At 44.1% G+C, this 21,791-nt stretch overlaps 1 protein-coding gene across 4 annotated transcripts in view; it reads left to right on the top strand.

Annotated features, from left to right (window-relative positions):
- robo3 (roundabout, axon guidance receptor, homolog 3 (Drosophila)) overlaps positions 1–21,791 on the top strand; it is a 101,701-nt gene that overhangs the window by 10,448 nt on the left and 69,462 nt on the right. For all 4 annotated transcript variants that reach the window (XM_085798714.1, XM_085798713.1, XM_085798716.1 and 1 more), the window contains exon 2: positions 7,927–8,253. In XM_085798714.1, the coding sequence (XP_085654840.1) occupies positions 7,927–8,253 (327 nt within the window). The remainder of the gene's footprint in view (positions 1–7,926; positions 8,254–21,791) is intronic.

Raw genomic sequence — 21,791 nt, 5'->3', positions numbered from 1 at the left:
ATCTGTCCTCTTGTCTTTGTGGTGAAATAAATTGAGGGGGTGTCTTTGGCAGTGGTCCTCTGCACCGAGACGCTTCTCCTCGCGCTGGATGAGAAAAAGTCGTGCCTCAGCACTTCACCGTCCTCCATCACAGAGGATGCTGCAGCAGGAGCTCCAGCTCCCTGTGGCTGCTTTTTTGTTGCCGCTTCTCCTCATTTGTCTTGGTGCCCTCTCACCTCTCGCTGTATTTCTCTGTCACACACTCTCCCCGGCTATATTCCTTCCTCCTCCTCCTCCTCCTCCCTTCTGCTGTTTCAAGCGGCTTTGAAGTTATCTGACATCAATTCACAGTCAAAGTGCATTTGTCTTGATGTTTAAATAGAATCTAAACACAAACTCCTTTTTGATTGCGAGTCTGTTCCAGTTTGAATCCTCCAGGTCGACAGGGAAAGTTCAGGCTGACTGAGACGAATTAATTAAAATAAACAGCGGTTTGATTTTCTTCGCCGGATTAATCAGGGTTTTGATTAATCTGGTAATTACACAACAGGGGGGAGGTTCAAGTATGTGGAGTTTTCTATGGACTGCACAACTTCCAAAGTGCAGCAAAATGCTGATTATTTGTCATTAGTGCCAGTGGATCAGACTCTGTAATCTGACCACATGTAGTTTTGTATCAGTTTGCCTTAGCCCTATTTGAATTCTATCATGGCTTAAAGGTCTGCATTGTTGAGCATGTGGCCGCTTTTTTTATATATATTTTTTTTAGTTTTTCAATCTTTATTTACATAATAGGACACAAAACAAAATGGCGATGACAAGAACAACCCCCCAAAAAACAAACAATCAAACAAAAGAACAATGCGACATAGACAGACAAAAAAGTATATGTGTATATATATCCCCAATTCTGGCCACTTTGAGTGATGGTTAAGTGAGTGCATGTTTGCAGCAAGTCTTCCATCCTCGTTGACTATGTTTGGATAAGCTGGGAGTTAGGGGCGGAGTCGGACATTGCAGAGGAACAGCTCATTCTGAGCTTTGAAGCCACTCTTCAGAAACCTGTGGGTGAATATGACACATAGAGGCTGCCTCCATCTTTATTTGTAGTCTTTAGTGTTAATCAGCACAATTAAAGACCATTTAAAGTAAACAAGTGCTACAAAGCTGTATCCGCTGCACTGTAACAAACCGCTGACGTATCGGGTGATCGGGCGAAAGGGAGAATCAGGTTAGTGAGGACACGTGAGAAGATAATTGGTGGCTCAGAGAGATGCTCATGCTTCCACTGAGGCAGGCTGAACAGTGTATGTGCAGGTGCAGCCAGGAGACACGTAGCCACGCCCCCCGAGACAAACATGGGAGGAGGAAACCCAAGAGAGAAAACACAGCACACACCATCCTGAGCAACAACAATGCATTTGTTTTAATATTAATAGATTGCATTAATCCGGTGCATATTCTCATTTTTCCAGGTCATAGTATTTCAAAGGAGGTTAAATCGAAAGCAACTGGACTTAGTTATTTGTCTAGACAAAGAACTAAGTCCAGTTGCTTTTGATTTAACCTCCTTTGAAAAAAACAAAAAAAGATTGCATTAATAGATGTTAACTTAATTTTTTACCAATTAAACAGAACAAAACACTAAAAAAAATACAGTTTCCCTCAGCGCCAGTGCATAGGGTGGAGCTGAAGAGACTGTATTAGCCTATAAGTCACTGGTAAAAACTTGCATTATTATGGTTTAGCGGGATTTTCTACATGGATTGCAGCTCATTCAACATGTGGGGCCTCACAGCTGTTAATCTGGATTGAGAGGTGACACAAAGCTGAATCATATGATTCCTAATATAATAACTGCACAGAGGAGTTCACATTCCCTTACTTTACATACATCTGTAGGTTTCCCCTTTATGAATGAACGGTGACTCTCAGCCCATCAGATCTACACGGCCGGTCATACGTGCGGTAAATCCACCACAGCTGTGTGTGCAAGGCAGAGTAATTCATCCTCGCTGCACACACACACATACACACACATATACACACACCATCCCTGTCAAACAGAGCGTGGCTCGGTGAGGCCGGACTCACTGCAGCATCCCCGTGGTTTCATTAGCCGGCTTGTAGCTTTGAGAGTTCCTGCCATCCTGCTGTAGTACACCGCAGGCAGGAGCTAATAGGTCCTCAGAGGGGCCGGGGCCTTCCTATTAGACACCTTCTTCAAGACAAGCAGTCATACCACGCTGCAGTCCGTCTCCTGCTGTCCATTTAACCCAGTCTCAGCTCATCTCTTCCAGCCGTGCCGCTTTATCTGTTAAATACATCCACAACACTTTGATGCACCGCAACAGGGGGATACCACTCATCTTAGAAATTCAGATAAGAGTCGAGTCGTATGGTAACGCAGCAGTCAGGTCGCCGTGTGTCTATACTGCTGTCAGTATGAATGCACAGCCAGATTGGCAGAGATCTAGAGGATGTCTAATGATTTTATTATTTTTTTCCCCCCCTTGTTCTAACTGAACCGTAAAAAAGCGGTGGAGGATCATTTCATCCGGTCTAAATTGGTTCAGCGGGCAGATCATCAGCGCTCAGATGGTGATATTTAGCTCAGTCTCACCCGGTGGTCTCTTCTCTTTAAGAATCCTCCCTTTTACATTTCCACATGGCTTGTTCCAACCAGTGCCGACTGTAAAATTTATGAGTCAGCTCTTAAAGGCTCTGTCCTGCTGAGCCCCCCTCCCAACCGCACCTAAACCCCTCCCCGAGCCAGACACACTCAGCTCAGACATGATACATATGCTACCTTAGAGCTACTAGATGAGCAGTCTGCAGCTCAGAGACCTTGGGTGAGGACAGGGAGGATGGTTTCTATTTTTCACCCCAAAAGAGTAGTTTTTAAAAATATATATTTTCATTTTTAGAAATGTTTCTCCTCAAAAGTTTATCTGGTAGTTCTGCATTAAAGATCAGTGATTATATGTGTTTGCATAGATAAGATTAGACCTCCATGGACTCATGATGGCACTATGGGAGACCAGCAGCTAGTTAACAATCACCTCAGCCATGATCAATAAATAACATAGTGCTGATATGTTTGGTTGATTTTCTCAACCGTTTTTAAAATTCAGTTAATTAAAATTCACTTCAAAACAATGTTAAGAAACTGCATTATTTAACTCTGCGCTCAGGTGGAATTCATATCGACTGCAGCTCACGGTTGATTCATTTTAGAATATTAATTTGTCTCTGGTTCTTTGTGATGCAAAAACGGCAGCACAGGCAGCGCTGACAGTTTTCTCACTCAGCGAATGGTAATATTTGTAAAAGTAGATTCATCGCTCCACAGTGGACGCTGCACTCAAGATGTTCGATTTCAGGTCAGAAAGTCCAGAAAGAGACAGACACGGAAGAGCAGTAATGTGTTTTTTTTTCACATTAAGGGCGCTCTGACCTTAAATCTGATCATATTCAGCCTTCAGTGCTTTGAGAGCAGACGTCAGACACAGGCTCATCTGCTATTTGACACTAACTAGGAAACAACTTCAAAGCCTCGCTGCCATTTCCTGCTCTTCAGAGTTTCCCCCATTTCGCTGAATGTAATTGCATTCAGAGCAGATCCACCAGATAATACTCTTTATATTCCCATCATCTAAAAGCACTGAAGTGGTGTTCTTAATCCCCCTGAAACCTGCACGCAGGGGTTTGTCACTCCGAGGAATTTGGACGACTGTTGGTCTTATCAGGCCAGAGTCTGAATGTTTGAACCCCTCATTCATGCACCTGTGGCTGCAGGAGCGTTACGGCCCCTCTATCTCACCTATAGGGCCTGCAGCACATGACACGCTGTGTAGCGCTGCTGGAGGCACATTTGCCAGCTTTCTTTCCACAGAGCGGTGGAAACGAGCTGCTATCTAGATCTGAAACCCTCCGTCCTTCCACCTGAGTCTCCATCTTATTATTTTCTTCCTTTTCAATGAACACTGTCATTGAACCACACACTACAACCAAAACGACTCAGCTTCTGTAGAAAAGTTGCTATTGCCCTGAGGCAAATTTATATTCTCTTAGAATTAGATGTTTATTTAGAAGAGAATATGCTTTATTGTCATTGTCACATTTACAACAGAATTAAAAATGCCAAACCAGACGGTGCGATTTTAAAGATAAAAAAAGAAAGATTTTAAAAGTATTAAAAAAAGCTAGAATAAATAATGTTAATAATGAAAGAAGGCAAAAAAGAGAACTCGCAACACTCTCTTTTCCTGAAATAGAAAACATATTTATTCAAGGGCTACATATTAAAGAGACAATGTTTCAATCAACTGGCTCTTCATCAGGTGCTTCTCATAGTTTTCTTTTGGTGGTGGTGGGTGGGGGGCAGGAAATCCATAAGCTGAGTTAACAAATAGACATTAAATAATGAAACAAAACAAACACACAACTTTCAATTTGCTGAGCTGCACAATCTATATTGCACTGTGTGGTTGTTGCTGTAGGGTAGCAACTGTTTTTGTTTTTGTAATTGTTAATATCTCAGTATTTATCACCATATGCAATATTTACCATTAACATTTTTTCCACTTTTGTTTCCCCTACCGCCAAGACCGACCCCTCATTTCACTAGCATTCTGGATCTCTCCCAAGCCTGATTTCTATGCAAACATAATTTGTTTTGACTTTTTGCTAAGCAGTGAATTATTCCACAAGAGCAGCAGCATATGAGCAAAAAAAACACAAAGCCGGAGTGATGCAGGCAGCCAGGTTGTGCAGAAAATCAACCAAAAAAAACAAAATAAAATAAAAACAAACTCCTGAATGCTGAACAAAGCACCTCATGTTTTCTGTCTCCCTGTCATGAGCACACAGCCACTCCCCCCGACCGCCCGCTGTGGCTGCTCTGAAAACACAAAGTTGCGTAATCGAGCGCTGCATGGGACGGGGTTAAAGGAAGCCTTCCTGTGACTGAGACGGAGAAAATGGGTTTTTTTCTAGTTTAAGAAATGACACAGCTTTACTGGTTGGTGATGGGGAGGGGGGATCAGAAATACACAGACGTGAAGCTGGGAACATTTGGAACAATCACAGCGACAGAAACTTGATTATTGTGGAAATCAGCGGCGAGACGCACCTCCCGTTGTCGCTCTTTCATCGGCTCTCTCCAGGGGGAGATTTCACTCGTGCCTTGTGGTGCTCCAGTTTGTGTTATTGCTTTTCATACATAATTGTACCACCAACACGCTGCCATTCATATTGTCAAGGGAAGAGGAGAAGACAGTGGTGGTGGTGGTGGTGGTGGGGGTAAAGCAATTTCAAACAAAGCTTGGCAAAAAAAACCCAGTGGGAATTACCTATAGGCCTCGTCTTGGTCTGCTGTAATAACACTGTTGTCGCTGCAAGTCTACACAGGGTGATACAAGACCTGGTGTATGGGGGGGGGGCACACACACAGACAAACAACCCTCGCACACCCACATTTACACCTACGAGCTGTTTGCAGTTGTATCTGGAGCTGCTGTGTGGTTGCATGTTGGACTGTGGGAGAACCTGCAGAGAACGTTTCAGAAGCCTGGGAATCAAACCCACAACTGTCTTGCTGCGAGGTGATAACGCTAACCGCTGTGACCTCATGCCACCACAGTGATACAAAAAAAAACACACACATACAAAGCTTTCTATCAAAAGCAGCATGAACTTGTTCAGCAGTTTGAGCAGCAGTAGCTATACTGTAGGGCTGGGACGATGTATTCTTTTCTCCCGATTTGATTCTTTTACGATTTTTGTGATTTTTAGTTTTTTGGCAAATTGGCCCATTGCCATAATCCCTATAGTTATAGCAGTAGGTTCGTTACCTTTATTTGTCGGAGCCGCGAGCTGCTCAGAGCTACGCTACGGAGGCTAATGGGATTTCTTGGTTTCCCTCATCAAACTCATCAAATACACAATCCAACAACTCCAAAACCCTCTGGTGGACAAGTTGTCACCACGCTATGAGATAATAACGGAACGTTACGAGACAGAGTCGTTTTCGAGGTAAATACAGAGACTACTTGATGAAAAACTGTCCCTGAAGGCAATGCACATCAGCGGTTTTGCATGAATTTACCTCTAAAACAACTCTGTCTGGTAACGTTGTGTTATTATCTCATAGCGTGGTGAATGTGCAGGTCACAACTTGTCCACCAGAGCGTTTTGGAGTTGTTGGATTGTGTATTTGATGAGTTTGATGAGGGAAACCAAGAAATCCCATTAGCCTCCTTAGCGTAGCTCTGAGCAGCTCATGGCTCTGCTCCGCCGTTCTAAAAACAGCTTGCACCAACAATTAACAGTGACCAACCTACTGCTATGACTGTAGGGATTATGGCAATGGGCCAATTTGCCAAAATGTTGAACTATCCCTTTAACACTACAGACCTATATCAGGAGTCATAATTCCCCCCAAAAATGCACATCACATTTGAGTCAGTTTTTAAGATTTATTCTGCAGCAATATATTGGAACCATTTTAAAGTAAACTGCTACATTTAGCTGAACTTATACTCTCTTTTCAAAAGACTGGGCTGTAGGGATGTAAATCTTTGAGTGTCTCGATTCGATTCAAAATTAATTCTCATATGCATATAGATGTGCGTCACCTGTAACAACAGAGCTGCTAAAAAAAAAAGCACAGTGGATGTGGCTGCTCAGATGTAGCAGCTTATAACGGCAGGAAGAAAAACAACGACCGTCCTCTCAGTCGATGATAGTTGGTCGGGTTGCTGATCGGCACAAGCCTGTAGTCACAGACATTCAGTAGAGCATTTGCAGCCCACAAGAGCTGCAGCTTCTCACATGAGAGACCCAGTCGTCCTTGTCAGACTGGATCAGATCCTTACACTGAACATTTTTCTTGCTTCTAACACATCGACATTGAGGACAACATGTTCACCTGCTGCCTAATATATCCCCACAGGTGTCACGATGAAGTGTTATTCACTGTTATTCACTTCACCTGTCAGTGCTCAGAATGTTAGAATCTGCTGTTGCACTTCAGTTGTATTGAAACACATATATTTTAAAGGAATATTGACCACATTCAGGTGGCAGGAACATCTTCATCTGCTTCTGTCTCTTTTCATTTGTGTGTGTCAGTCAGACTCATAGACTCTGCAGATCAGAAACACAGCACATTCATATTGACAAGTCATTTGCATCCTGGTGAGCTCTAGAGAGAAAGACACATTATTAAATATTGACTTGTGTGTATCTGTATATGTTTGATATCATTCCATTCCAGTTGAGTCAACCTACTTTCTATTGAGGTTCTGAATAGCACAGTTCTACCACATTTAACCCCCCCCCCTTCCTTTCCTCCACTGCTGGAGAATCTGGTTTTGCTTTAATAGCTGCAGAATGTAGAGCATGTCATTTACACAAGTCCTCTTGATTTATACTTTGAATGTTACTGTTGAGCAATTGCATTACATGCTCATTTCACACCGCCGTGTTGTCGGTGATAAAGATGTGTGTGTGTGTGTGTGTTTCGACGGAGCTGAAGCTCAAGAGGTTTCGAGAGCGAGAGGGCAACAGAGTGTGTTTTTCTTTTTTACAAGTTGTGCCACCTACTTCCCTCTTTGTGTTGAGGATTGAGGATTTTTATGTTCTGTGTTTATTATAGCCTGTACCCTTCCTACACTGGTGCAACCACTATACAGCATGAGTGTTTGAGCACTCCAAATATATCATGCTGTCACAGATGAAAAGCAGAAGGCTTGAAATGTAGCTTCATTCAGCATAAGGACCCAGCAGATATGATGATTTTTAAATACCTGTAACATCTCTCAGCAACACAAGCTGTTCATTTGCTTTTCTCTCCAATCTGCTGTCTGTTTTTTCTCCATAATAATGAAAAAAAAATCATCACAAATAGAATATTAACCCTTTCTTTCCCCCCTTTGTCTCCAGGATCCAGACCCAGGTTGGAGGACAGCCCTCCTCGGATCGTAGAGCACCCGTCCGATCTGATCGTGTCCAAGGGCGAGCCGGCCACCCTCAACTGCAAGGCAGAGGGTCGACCGGCCCCCGTGGTGGAGTGGTACAAAGATGGCGAGCGCGTGGAAACGGATCGGGACGACCCCCGGTCCCACCGGATGCTCCTGCCCGCCGGCTCCCTCTTCTTCCTGCGCATCGTGCACGGGAGGCGGAGCAAGCCGGACGAGGGCGTGTACGTGTGCGTGGCGCGCAACTACCTCGGGGAGGCGGTCAGTCGCAACGCATCGCTGGAGGTGGCAAGTAAGTGACTCAGCCTGCGTCTTGTGTTCGCCTCCTGCTACCATCTATGGTGTTTTAAATCAGCTCTAAAATACACTAAAAACTTTTTTTTTCATCCAATTTGTTTTTTCTTCTCTTGGTTACATTGTCAGTCTTCCTTATCCATGAAAATTTGGGTTTTAATATTTTTTGCTGTGGGCCCCTGGGCCTTTATTGTCAGTATACCCCTTGTCTTTAATTGAACCTTCCTCTTGTCAGCTTTCTGCTACCATCTATGGTGTTAGGATCAGTTTTGACCTGAGTCTTAAATCAACTGTAAAACACAGTGAAAACAATTATTTATCATTCCATTTGTTTCTCATCTCTTGGTTACGTTGTTAGGCTTCCTTAGTTATCCATTAAAGGTTGGTTTTGTACTTATGATTTCAGTTTTAATTCTAATTATTGTTCTTAACATTATAACCGGGTCAAAACCACAAATGTCATAATTCTAACCAGAGCATTTTAGAAAACAATTTTGTTTAAATAGAGGTTCCTGACAAAGTCAAAAAGCCTTGATGCTATAATATAAACCAATTTATGTGGTGCTTTTATGCAAAAAAAAAACCTGAAAACAGGTCACTGGTGACCGGAACACAAGAGGAAGGTTAGATTATTATTATGATTTATATATTTTTGCTGCAGAAGCGAGATGATCAGAGGATACAGTGCAGGTTCTATGTGGTGTGTGTGGTCCACGTATCAGGTGTCAGACATCTTGTTCTGTATTATTTAGTCCCAGTAATAAGAGGTGGATTGAATGGCAGGAGGATCTCAGCCTGTAACAACGTTAGCTGCGCTCTGAGAGCAGAGGAGTGTGGAGGCGGCTTCAAAGGACTCGGCTCCCTTATCATCGCCATCACTCGGCTGACTTAACGCGAGACCCCATCCTTGACCTTGGTGTCAGATCTCCTGGCAGCTTGCACCCTGAGGCCCCCCACCACCACCACCGCCACTACCCTCCTCTACCCACCCTTCAGTCTGCTTCCCAGGCATCCTATCTCCTCTCCGTGCCAGAGAGCCCGGTCCCCTGTCGTGTTGTGACCAGGCCCCTGTGACCGGGCCTGTTAATGTAGATGGATGACAGCTAGCACAGCGGAAGGAAGGGAGAAAAAAAAAAAAAGAGATAACGCTTGTCGCCACTGGACAGGAAAGCTGGAAAAGAAACTTTCAAGCGAGGGAAGGCCACTTTTTTAGTTGGCAGCCTCTCACTAGCAGATGTTGGCCCCCTTAAAATACAACAAACCCCTGTCAGATGAGTTTCCAGCAGACAGCTCTCGACGTTGTTTACTTTTCCTGCAGCAGGGCAGCTTGTGATCGCCGGCGGGCGCTTTAATGAAATGCGGACAGGGCCAATTAAATCTTCGCTGTTCCAATCGGCCATTACCTTTCGTGTTGGCAGATCACTGCTGGAACTTTGTTTTGACAGCGGCAGCAGATGATATAGAGAAAGTTACAGCTGCAGATATACTGTAGTTTTAGACTTTGCAACTTATCATATTGATGGAGTTTTGCTTGTTTTGCTTTGTTTTTACTTATTTTACTTACTTGTATTTGTTTATTTTCACTGGGACAGAGCACATTAATTGAGATTGCTGTAAATGTGTCAGTATTGGCTAAGGAGCCACTTATGGGCATGGTGTTAAGTGCCAGCCTGTAACAACAGCATTACATACTGTACATCCCTAAAAATAATACGACATAAAAGCACATATGTTACTAAATTATTGATATATAGAAAGATTTTGACAATAATGATAGTGGACATGGGGCTGTGAAGAGCTTTTTACAGAAACACCCGTGAAGGTCCAGATCTGCTTTCCCTTCACTCCGGCCTCTCTCAGTACCGGACACTTTTTAAAGCTGAAAACCATCTCAGGAATTTCTCATTTCTTATTAACACAAACCAGCTGAAGGTGGTAAAAACCAGCTCCATTCCCCATAAAAAACAAAAAAAACCTGTGAAACTCTAGACTCCTGTCAGACACCTTACAGGTCGGACATCATATTTTCTTGAAAGGCTCCGGCCCCCCCGCCCTTTAACTTAATAATCAGACTCCACAAGAAAAAAAAACAAAAAAAAAGCAACAGTCCATGAATCATTCCCTATCCTGTGCAAACAGCTGAGATCTGCGCAGTGTGCCCGTCGTCTCACCTCCACAAAGCGTTCCTCAAGCAGCGTGAAGAATCACCTTTCACTTTGCTCGCGCTCTGTTTCGGTATCAACGCGAGAAGCCACAGGGTGTTTGTGATATAAGCTGCGTGTGCATGGGAGCCAGGCAGAGAGATAGAATAGGTGGAGGTGTTGTGAATCACTTTCCACAGAGCCGGTTATGGAAAAAAAAAAAAAGGAGCGGTGATGGATGCCAGGAGTTCTCTTAGCCCCCGTGAATAATCCTTAACGTTGCTGCCTACACTTTTCTTTTGCGCTCATTCGTTGCTGTTTGAGCTCCACGCAAACAGGCTGTCTTTGCTTTTCTTCATTCATGACACCAGGAAGGTGCTCTTTAGAAACTAAGGACACGTCTTGAGGGGTAATATCATATTTGTCAGCACCTTTGTGATATTTCTGGCAACTGCTGAAGGTGACAGGACGGTCTAATCCCCCTCCTTGTAGAGCGACATTGACAACGTCTCAGATGAGGCTCTGTGGGGCTGTGCAGGGTCATGGTTTTTTTTCGATACTACAGCTTGTCATGCTTTAACTGAGAAATGAAAATGAAGCAACTGTTTTAAACTCAAGCAGGATCCTAATTTCATACATCCAACACATAAAACATTGACATACAGGGTTCCCACGAGTCCTGGAAAACCTGGAAAACTTTGGTTGACCAATAGAAAATGAGAAAAAAAGTCAAATGTCCTGGAAAAGCTTGAGTTGTCCTTAGAAAATCAGCTTCCAGAGCGCTGTTTGACTTTTTCAGACCCCACTAAGGATTTGTTTTTCAAAGAAGTGCGAGAAAACGAGAGACTTTTAGTTGATAAGTGTTTTCCAGTATTGGACCTACTGTCTCCTCTGCTGAGTGACAGATAAAGGAGCAGGAGCTGTTTTCAGTGGGGTTTAAAAACAAAAACATGTTTTTGCCTTTTCTATGATACATTTGTCATAATTTCAAAGCTTGTAAGAGATTATTTCAAAAATGAGTTAGAGCCATAGACTGCACATCTTTAAATCAGACTTCTGGGAGTTAGAGAGGAATAAACTTAGAATAATAAACATATAAACAAACTGGTTAAATGTACAAAATAAAGTGACTGCTGAAAAGAACACTCCTCCAAAGCATGAATGAAAATGTCCGGAAAAAAGCCTTGGAAAATTATTATAAGAAAAGAGTGGGAACCCTGATATATCACATATAAACAAAAACACCTGCCTATATTTTTCTGACCATTCACCCACAGGTAGTTCCTTTCTACTACGTCTATTGGTGAAAACATAAGTATACTATAAGGGCATTTGAGAGCATGCCAAACATAAAGTCCACAGCTAAAGGGAAAATATCCTCATCCAAAACAAAAACACAGCCACAGAAGCGAGTCCTGTTTGCAGTATGATGTTTTTTCTGTGTATTTCTCGGCCCCTTGTCTCTCAGCCTGCAGCTGATCGCTCCATCTATGTTTGTGCGTGTCTGTGTGGCCTCCCGTTGCGTTCTCTCTCTCTAACGTCTCCGTCCTCCGGGAGGTGACATTCTCCGCAGCTGTCTGCGGGAAGACACATGCTCAAGGACACAAGCCGACATGCAGCAGTTGCTCTCGCAGACAAGAACCCACTAATCTGCCGCGGTGGACGAAAAAACTGCAAGAGTCTGTGTGTGTGTGTGTGTGTGTGTGTGTGTGTGTCGTCTCGTCCTTCTGTGCACAGACCCACAAACACACTTTTGGAGTATTGCCTCCAAAGAGAGAGAGAGAGAGAGAGAGAGGGGTTATGCAGAACAAACAGTGGCCTGAGCCAAACACAGAGCGGTGCCAGCCTCGTCTGCTCAGCACCAACAGGGCTAGAGGAGGTGGGGTGGGGTGGGGTGGGGTGGGGTGGGGGCCTCAGTGTGGCATCAGAGAAGGCACAAGATGGCACTTTGTGGCATGGAGTCATTCTGCTCCCCAGCCTGTGACTTGGAAGCACAGAGGAGGGGGGGGGGGTGTATTGGTGTGTATATTTGGTATCAGGGTGGCAGCCAACACAGTGGGGAGGGTGGTGGAGGGTTCAGGAGGTTTAACCCCTCACAGTCCGGCGTCCACTTCAGGGTGATGACGCCCCCCCCCCCGATGAGTAAACCTGACCTGAGTTTTGTCCACAAGTTGACTGCACGGATGATTTTAAAGGGATAGTTCAACATTTTGGCAAATTGGCCCATTGCCATAATCCCTATAGTTTTAAGAGTAGGTAATTATCGGCGCAAGCTATTTTTAGAACAGCGGAGCAGAGTTGCTAGCTGCTCAAAGCTACGCTACGTAAGCTAATGGATTTCTTGGTTTCCCTCATCAAACTCTTCAAATACACAATCCAACAACTCCAAAACGCTCTCATGGACAAGTTATGAGATAATAATGGAATGTTACGAGACAGAGTTGTTTTTGAGGCAAATGCAGAGACTGCTTGCTGAGAAACTGCCCCCGACAGAAACAGGCATCAGTGGTTTTGCATGAATTTACCTTGAAAACAACTCTGTCTCGTAAAGTTTCATTATTATCTCATAGCGTGGTGAATGTGCAGGTCACAACTTGTCCACCAGAGCGTTTTGGAGTTGTTGGATTGTGTATTTGATGAGTTTGATGAAAGGAACCAATAAATCCCATTGGCCTCCGTAGCGTAGCTCTGAGCAGCTCACGGCTCTGCTCCGCCGTTCTAAAAACAGCTTGCACCGACAATTAAAAGTAACAAACCTACTGCTATGACTATAGAGATTATGACAATGGGCCAATTTGCCAAAATGTTGAACTATCCTTTCAACCCCTCACAGTCCGGCCTACACTGCAGGGTGATGACCGGCGAACCTGACCTGAGTTTTTTCCACAAGTCGACCGCACCGATGATTTTAATGTAGAAAACATCTTCTCATGTCAAATTAAAGTGGCAGTTTGAGGTCAAATAACTGGATAACAGCAGACATTCCCATCGCCGTAGCTGTAGTTTGGATGTGCACAGTGATGGATTCCACCTTTTTAAGTGCTCTCTCCACCCAGAATCAATCATTGGGAGCTCAAAGAAGCTGCGCATGCAGGCGTGAAAAGGTGGCTGTAAGATGTTTGTACATTCCTCGCTGACAGAGAACATCTGCACCACAATCAACACACACTCACATCTCTCTGGTTCCCCATAGAAATTGCTGTTGACATCAGCGCAGTGGTGCAACTTGGACACAGCTAACGTACCCCGTTGGTGATGCTTGATCTAATTTCAAGAGAAAACCAAATTAAGAATCATCCTCTGTGGACCATCATGTCTGCACCAAAGTCATGGTAATGTGTTTTTCAGCTACTATAGATATTTCACTGTAAAACAACATGCTGGGCAGATCAACAACACTATGATTTAAAATAGCAGAATGATTCACATTAGTGCACAATTGACGTCCCAATCAAGCTTTTGGCTCCGATCCTGAGCGGAGTCCTTTAATGTTGGGAATCTGCCAGCTCAGAGTCCAACCCACTACTCATGTTTACCCACAGCACACACCGAGGAGACACACACATCCACTGTAAGAGCCAGTGTCAAAACTAGTGTTGAGCACTTTACTTTTAAAAAGCAATTAGCTATAGTTACTAGGTATTTTCCCCAAAGATTAACTGAGTTAGTAACTGAGTTCCCTTAGGGAAAAACACATGAACTTCACATGTGATTTTTCACATTTGAAAAATTTTGCACATGGGAAACATGTTATTTGCACATGGGAAACATGTGATTTTGGCCCAAAATTCATATGAATCACATGTGAATTCCCATGCGAACCCATTTTTCCACATGTGGTAACATGTTTTACACATGTGCTCTATTACATGTGTTACCATGCAGTGCTCTACATGGTAACATCGTTATTTTATAATGGCTGTTATTCCCATCACAGCTAACAACGCACACCAGACACCAGAGGAAAAAAAAGTCAAAGTCATCAGAAATGTTTTTGCATCAGCACCAAAATGTAATGTGTCTGTAACCAAGACCTTTACTTTATAGGATCGGTACTTTGTGTGTGATCCATCCTGGCGACAACATCCAACAGCTGCACGCTGTCACCGACATTCAGGAGTTGTCATAAAACTTTCTGATAATCAGCGGTTGCATTGACTGGATGGCTTCTATAATTCTTCCTCGTTATTCCTCGAGTGCGTCCCGGCCATATTTCCTCTACACGCATCCATACACTGACAATTAGGTACTCAATAACTCATTAGGGAAGGTTCTGCTTAGTTACCCCGGTAACAGTTTCCACTTATTATTAATGACATATTTGATGAATGGATGTTTGATGGATGACCTGTGAGAGTCTTTTCAGGCTCCGGTAGGTTGAACTCAGATATGATATACTGTAGCTGGCGGGTTGAAGCGCTGTTGCATTTTTTAAACAAACAGAACAGAACACCGATTATGTGGCAAAGCGGCCGTTATTACATCTAAGGTATCATGTTGCATTAACTTGGAGACTCCTAAATATAGTTCCAATAGAAAATCCCAAGAGAAAAACAAAATCGACACAGTTTCGTGAGTTATTTAAATTTCTTAAAAATGCAGCTGTCACCCGGCAATAAGCCTTTTTTTAAATCCCTTCCTGTGCGCTTTGCCAGTCTCTACCTTCCTTTACCTTGCATTAAGAATAGATCCTACAACACTTAACTGAATATTTCCTTCCAAAATTTGTATTTTTTCTCCCCCTCTCCAATCCGATCCAATTTCACGCATTAAAAGAGATTCTTTGATCCTGAAAACGTGGCCTGCAAAGTTAGGTGCCGGGAGCAGAGGCCAATTCATGTCTGAGGCATAAAAGTCAGTCAAGCACAATAGACCTAACGGACCAGACACCCCTGGGTTTGGGATTTTGGCATTCAGAGTGACTTGCCGGAGCTCCTGGCGGCTTTTTCTTTGAGTGTTTTATACCTCTGACGTTTTTATTATGCCTGCTATGTTTCCACCGCCCGGCTTTATGGCTCATGAATATTCACTCTGACAGAGGAGGGGGGGAAGAAGAGCTTTCTCTAAGGTGCAGGGGGCGGAGTCAGAGGAATTGCAAATAAAACATGACTGAAAGGGTTTTATGCCCCCCACCCCAAACCACCCCCCCCCCCCCACTCCCACTCCCAGCTCCCGTTTTAAGGTTGTTTGGAGGTCAAGCCTTCAAGGTTGGAGATAGCAGCTGCCTTGTGGAATCTGGGGAATGAACAGGTGAAGCTGTGATGAAACTCCCGTCCTCCTCTGCCTTTGTGTGGATTTGCACTAAGTGCGAGTCTCTGTCTTTGTCAGTGTGTGTATGTGTGTGGGTGGGTGGGTGTGTATGCGCGTCTGTGTGGGTGTGTGTGTGTTTACATCCACCAGTCTGGGCCCACTTTCTCACCTGTAGCAATCTGAGACACAGTGTGGGGGAAACAGCTGAACAGCAGTGTCACCAGCTGGATCCTCCTTTCTCTTTCTATGTTGTCTCCTTCTCTCACACACACACACACACACACACACACACACACACACACACATACACACACATACACGTGTCGTACTGTTCTCTGTGCAGAAAAATGGATTTCAGGGTTTTATGGTTTTGGAAATAGGGAGAGGATTTTTTTACGATTCAGTGTGGGGTTGTGAGGGGGAGGCTCTGATAAAGGAGATAAAACTGACCCCACATCCTTCAAATCTCTCACTCCCCGCTCCTCTCCACCCCCTCCCCAGGCCCTCTGCCCTCTGTCTCTGTTAACCCCGGCGCTCTGCAGCCATATGGGCTGTGATTGGAGCTCACAGAGGAGAGCAGTCACCCTGATGTGTACATCTTCATGTAGCTGCACCAGCCTGCAGGGTGTAGCTGAGCATCCCATGACCTGCCATCAGTCTCTGCCTACACCTGTAGACATATTTTTTATACAATCTGATTAGAATAATTCTGATTGGAAATTCCAACTTCACTGTTTACATGGACGCAAACTAAAGTGATCCAATCAAAACGTGCTTGTACATGCATCAAGGAATTAATCAGAATAAAATCACTGTATCAAATTTGTTCAAAACAGTAGAAGAATAAGCGATAAGGATCTATATCCTTTTGTTTCTGGTTTTCTCTTTAATTAAGCTGCAAGTATGGCTGTTTATACTTCTCCTGGGATCGATGTGAGGGGGGGGTCTGCTACAGCAGGACCCTCAGATAACAGCAACGGTTCATTTAGTGCCCCTTCCACCACCAAATACCAGGAGCCAGTGGGTGAAGGTCAGAAGCAGAGACTTCGATCAGATTAACCCTTTATATCAATCTCGGAAATCCACCGGCATTCATCTTGATCGGAAAGAACTTTCTGTTTGAATGAGCTCGTTCAGATTCAAATTTTCCAATCAACATGTTTACATGAAGCAGTCATCCCGATTCATTCCTATTTTATTCTAATTATTAGTGTCCATGTAAACATGCCTACTGTCAGTCTAACCATGAGTTGTTTTAAATAGAATCTCCTTCTGAGCTATTTAAAAAAAAAAAAAGTCTCGATGTGATAATGTTGCACTAAAGCTGCTGACAGCCTCGTTCTTCTCCAGGGCTAAGTGGCTAAATGCAGACACTGGCCCCTGTTTATTCTTAGTGTGCCGTTAACCTATCCTGAAGTGTAGCTGTTAGCCCACTTTGAAGGAGCTGATATAATCTGTTAAGCTTTAATGAAGCAGATTATATCTGCTCGTCTTTTGACCTGTTCACCATAAGATGCTTTTAAGAGCCTGTCAATCAGCTGCTGGAAGAAAGAGAGGCTGCTGACCCATCATGGAGTCTACTCCAAATTAAATCCTATGATCTTCAGTTGATTCCAGATAGCATCAATTAGCAGCCTGTTTATTTTGACATCTGTCATACTATTTATTGATCCTATCTTTTAACAGTACTCTACTTTCTCTTTATTTGTAAGAACATTACTTTGTGTGGCAGTGTTTTCGTATTTGTATTTCTGCTATTCATACAGTATAATCCACGAACAACAACATAATCAGGATTGGCGTTGCTGACAGGAGTGCTGTCTACACATCCCGCTGATGTGAGTTTCACACTCAGCCCTCCTGCACATCCACAGAGGCATGACAATGTTTTATTCCACCAGCTGTCTGCAGCACTTTGTCCATTCACATCCGTGTGTAACAACATCTCCAACTGTCAAACCTTATCCTCCAATCACCTCTCACTCATCTCTGTGTGAATCCGCCCTTTTTCACTGCTGCCCTACAAAGGCAAAGTGCAGTATCTGTAAAAATGCCAAACTGAGAAAAACAGCTTTTTGTGTTTTTCATTGTCAGGTTTAAGCATCAAATTATGAATAACTACCAAGTCTATAATTGATTAGATAAAGGTGAACTGAATTAAATGTATTTTGTAGTTTGTCTTTCTGACCAATTTTGACCGTTTTATGGCAGATACACCCACTCGGCTTGGTGTTAGCTATAGATACGGCACTTTGCCTTGGTTTTACTCCAATGGAATTAGAGAGTAAATTCTAGAATGTGCGGATAACAGCAGATACTGCACTTTGCCTTGGTTTCACAGTGCTTTTTTGGACGGACAGCAAAATAAAAAAGCCCAATAACTCTGGAGATTTTAGCAGTAGCAATATCAAATTCTACCAGATTGAAGAGAATAGGCCACACTTTTGATTGGTCAAAAAAAACATAGCCTGGTCAAAAACTGCACTTGGCCTTTGTGGGGCAGACTGGTGGAGACATTGCAGATATGCGCATCACAATACGTCATCATAACCGTGAGTCAGGTTGTGTGTGTTTGTGTTGAGGGTGATACAGTAAACAGCAGCTAACCTCCTGTACTGGACTCTCCTCGGCCGTGACATTTCTCGCTGGCTTGATGATAACAAGCTCCTCTCGGCGCACACGCTTGTGTGTTTGTGTGTATCTGTGTGAGCTCTGAGGTGTGTTCATGCTTCACTAATGGGATTGCAGGTCCCGGCCTTGTGGAGGATACAGCCGGTGGCCATTCTGATCTCAAAAGAGTGGGGTGTGGGTGGGTGAAGTGAGGTGGGTGTGGGTGTGGGGGGATCAGATGGCCGGAGTGAGGCCACGGGCCTGTGGCTAAACCCCCTCTGTATGATCCCACCGTCTGCCAGTCACTGAGCCAGACCCAGCAGCCAAACCCTCCTCCAGAGGATAGCTATGAATTAATTAGACCATAGTGAAGGCGAGCAGGACCAGTGACCAGCGTGTGTGTGTGTGTGTGTGTGTGTGTGTGTTGCTCTGTGTCATAAAGGGTCAGTGGAACAAAGGCAGAGGGATGAGATGGGGGGCGGACGGGGGTTTCACAACAGGTGGTGTGAGGAAGAGCCTTAACCCCCCCACCACCTCTTTAATGACACAGCACAGTGGCCACGGGGGGCTGTGGAGAACAATAAAAGGCGACCGTTGCGTCCAATCACGGCCCATTATCTCTGCGAGCCGCTCTTGCACCGACACACATGCTGCATCCCACTCTGCTATGCTTTTATTTTGAAAATGTTGAAAATGTAGACTTTTAAAAAAAAAAGAAACTGTTGAACCGTTGCAAAATGTTCTGGTCTTGAATGTGCCCTTTTACTGACACCAGCGAAGCAAATCTTTAAATAAATGGCTGTTGGCTTGCTCATGCCGAGTCCTTGCCAGTCAAACAAACTCGAGGCTGTGTCGTCTGTCTTAATAAGTGAAGCCGGTATATTCCAGCTCTTTGTGACGGCTGCACCGACCGGTTATGGGCTCAGGAAGGAGAATGGAAGCCGATGGAACCGTTTATGTTTTGACGGTGCTGACCCCATGTTAAAACACCTCAAAACATAGACCTCTGGGAACAATGACAAACAGTCCCCCATAGCTGCTGCTGCTGCTGCTGCTGCGTGCTTGGCTGTAATTGGCTCTGACTAACAGTAGATAATGAATAACAAGTGTTACCGACCTTGTTGTCTTTGTTAGCACCCGTCTCTTTTGTTCTTTGTTTGTGTTTTTGCCGCTCATCAACAGCAGAGAGGACAATGCGCTTCATCGTGCTCAGTGTGTCACATGTCTTTTCAGGTGTTTTTATTTGAAAATGCTGCTTTTTAGATGGATGCAGCCACACACACGACTCTCCCAGACAGTTGTGTTTCACTACACTAATTGTTGCCCTGACATTTTACTGAGGGGTTGATTCAGCTTTCACACCAGCATTAGGTCCAGAACATCTGCTGCTGCTCTGGATGCTTATCTGAAGGCAGGAGGGAAACAACTGACTTATTTGTCGATGGGAGTTGTGGATGCCTTTTTCTGTGTCTGGTATTGGATTGTGTTAATCTTCAAGTGTTCCTCCTCCATACAAATAGGGCAGAGGAGGGAGAGGTGGGGGTGGATACACCCTGCATTTAAAAAGCCTGCACTTCATTTTTGCAGCTATGGAGAAAAAGGAAAAAAAGAGAAAAAGAAACACAATCAGTGTTTTTTTTTCTTTCTATCCCTAATAAACCTGAATGTTTCATGAATATTTGAAACATTTTTTTTTTCTCTGACATGTCTCGACTCACAGTGTAATTAATTGCCATTCATTAGTCACGGGCTTACAGGATGCAAATGACCCCCCTCTCTGGGCTCGTTGAAGCCAACAATAGCCCTGTGGTAAAACTCCATGAGGGAGCTGTGTGTGTGTGTGAGTGTGTGTTGCTTCGGGGCGCAGATTAGGAGAGGGAGAACAAGGAAGTCCAGTAGGAAGCCTTATCAGACACAATAACAACACACTGCTCATCTGGAGGCTCCATGCTCATGTGGTGCTTTTTTTTTTTTACCCAGTGACCTGTGAAACCGCAGCAACGTATTCCTCCTCTGAGTTGATCATCACTGTGGTTTTCTAGATGTTAAGACAGGATGGGACTACTCTGCATCCTCTCTGCACCAACGCTTTGGCCTCAATGGCTTCAATAAGAGGCCTGATGGTTTTTTAATGCACCGCTAATGTTGGACTGGATGAGACTGTAGAGGACATGAGGAGGCATCACAACAACAACAACAACACAAACAACAGATACAACAGTGTTTTTTTTAGTAGCAGACAGTGGGTGGGTGCAAATATATCCATCAATTCCCCCCACAGAAGTAGCGGAGTACGAGAAGCATCTGGAGAGATTCCGGCGTAATTCATGACAGACAATAAACACAAAGAGGCCAACGCAATCAATACATGGCTCGAGCAAATCAATCCAACACAATCAGCGATCATTAAAGCTACAGAGGGAAGATGTGTGTGGTTGTTGTTACCGTGCTGGAACAAGTGGACACGTCACATCACAGCGGCAGATGGAGGATTTCTGAGAGTCTGAACATTGTCCACAGGATGATTGACTGCAGGGGCCGGGGCATTGAAATTTTCATTCACATCACTGTTACCGTCGCACAAACTGATTCAGTTGCTAGACAGTCCAGTATAGTGTAATGATTACGCGCCAGCTTTATTCTGTAATTGGAAAACTTTGTTAAGTCGTCGGACAACAAATTCCAACTGGTGGTGGTCGGTGCTCGTTCTGAAATGTTGTAAAAATAACCCACTCTGCTTTTTGCCAACTCATTTTAATCATTAGAGAGTGAGTGTTTGGATGGATCGGTCTGAGTTGGAAACCGGGTTGTGGATATTTGGCAGTTCACGCCGCTCTGAGTCCAGGAAGTAGACAGAGCCCAGTCCAGCGACTGGATGGATTGTTCTCAGTGCTCAGTTTCAGGTGCGTGCTGTCATTTGATTCGGTGCAACCTGTCGGCACTGTGTGGAAGATGAATATGAGATTGAAGGAAAATATCAGTCATGTTCCAAACCCCAATTAGCATGATGTTTATTGACACACTTCCCTCTATGCATGTAAATCAGGGCTTTATGTTGCGAGGAATGCTTTCATATCAGGAGCATCGTCTGCAGACTGTGATTATGTGCACAAGATTGTTTGATGTTTAATGTCACCTTGTCGGATGTGCCTTTAGAAAGCGCGTCTTTGTTCGCTTCTATACTTTTATGTCTCACCTTTCTGAATCCCCCCGGTGGCTGGCGGAGCGGCGGCTGTTTCAAAGGCAGTTCGGGACTAAAAATTAACCTTTGTAACTGCTCACCGATGAAGGCATTCACCTTTTGAGTATTTCCGTGCGGCCGAGGTAACACCGGCACGCGGCTCTTTATGCGGTAAAGAAAGAGGGATTTCAGGGGGATTTAGGCACATTTGACCTGTCGTGCACATGGTAAATGCGAGGGTGAGCAGCTGTGGAAAAATGCTTATTGATTTCTACTGGTGTGTATATTTGCACAAGATTCATTTCTCCTTAAGACGCAGAGTTGGAAAAGGTCAGCGAACGGGGGCTTAAGTCA

Source organism: Trachurus japonicus, chromosome 14, assembly GCF_045865225.1.
Source record: "Trachurus japonicus isolate A0001 chromosome 14, Traja_1.0".
Classification (NCBI taxonomy): Eukaryota; Metazoa; Chordata; class Actinopteri; order Carangiformes; family Carangidae; genus Trachurus; species Trachurus japonicus.
This window is presented reverse-complemented; position numbering and strand designations above follow the sequence as displayed.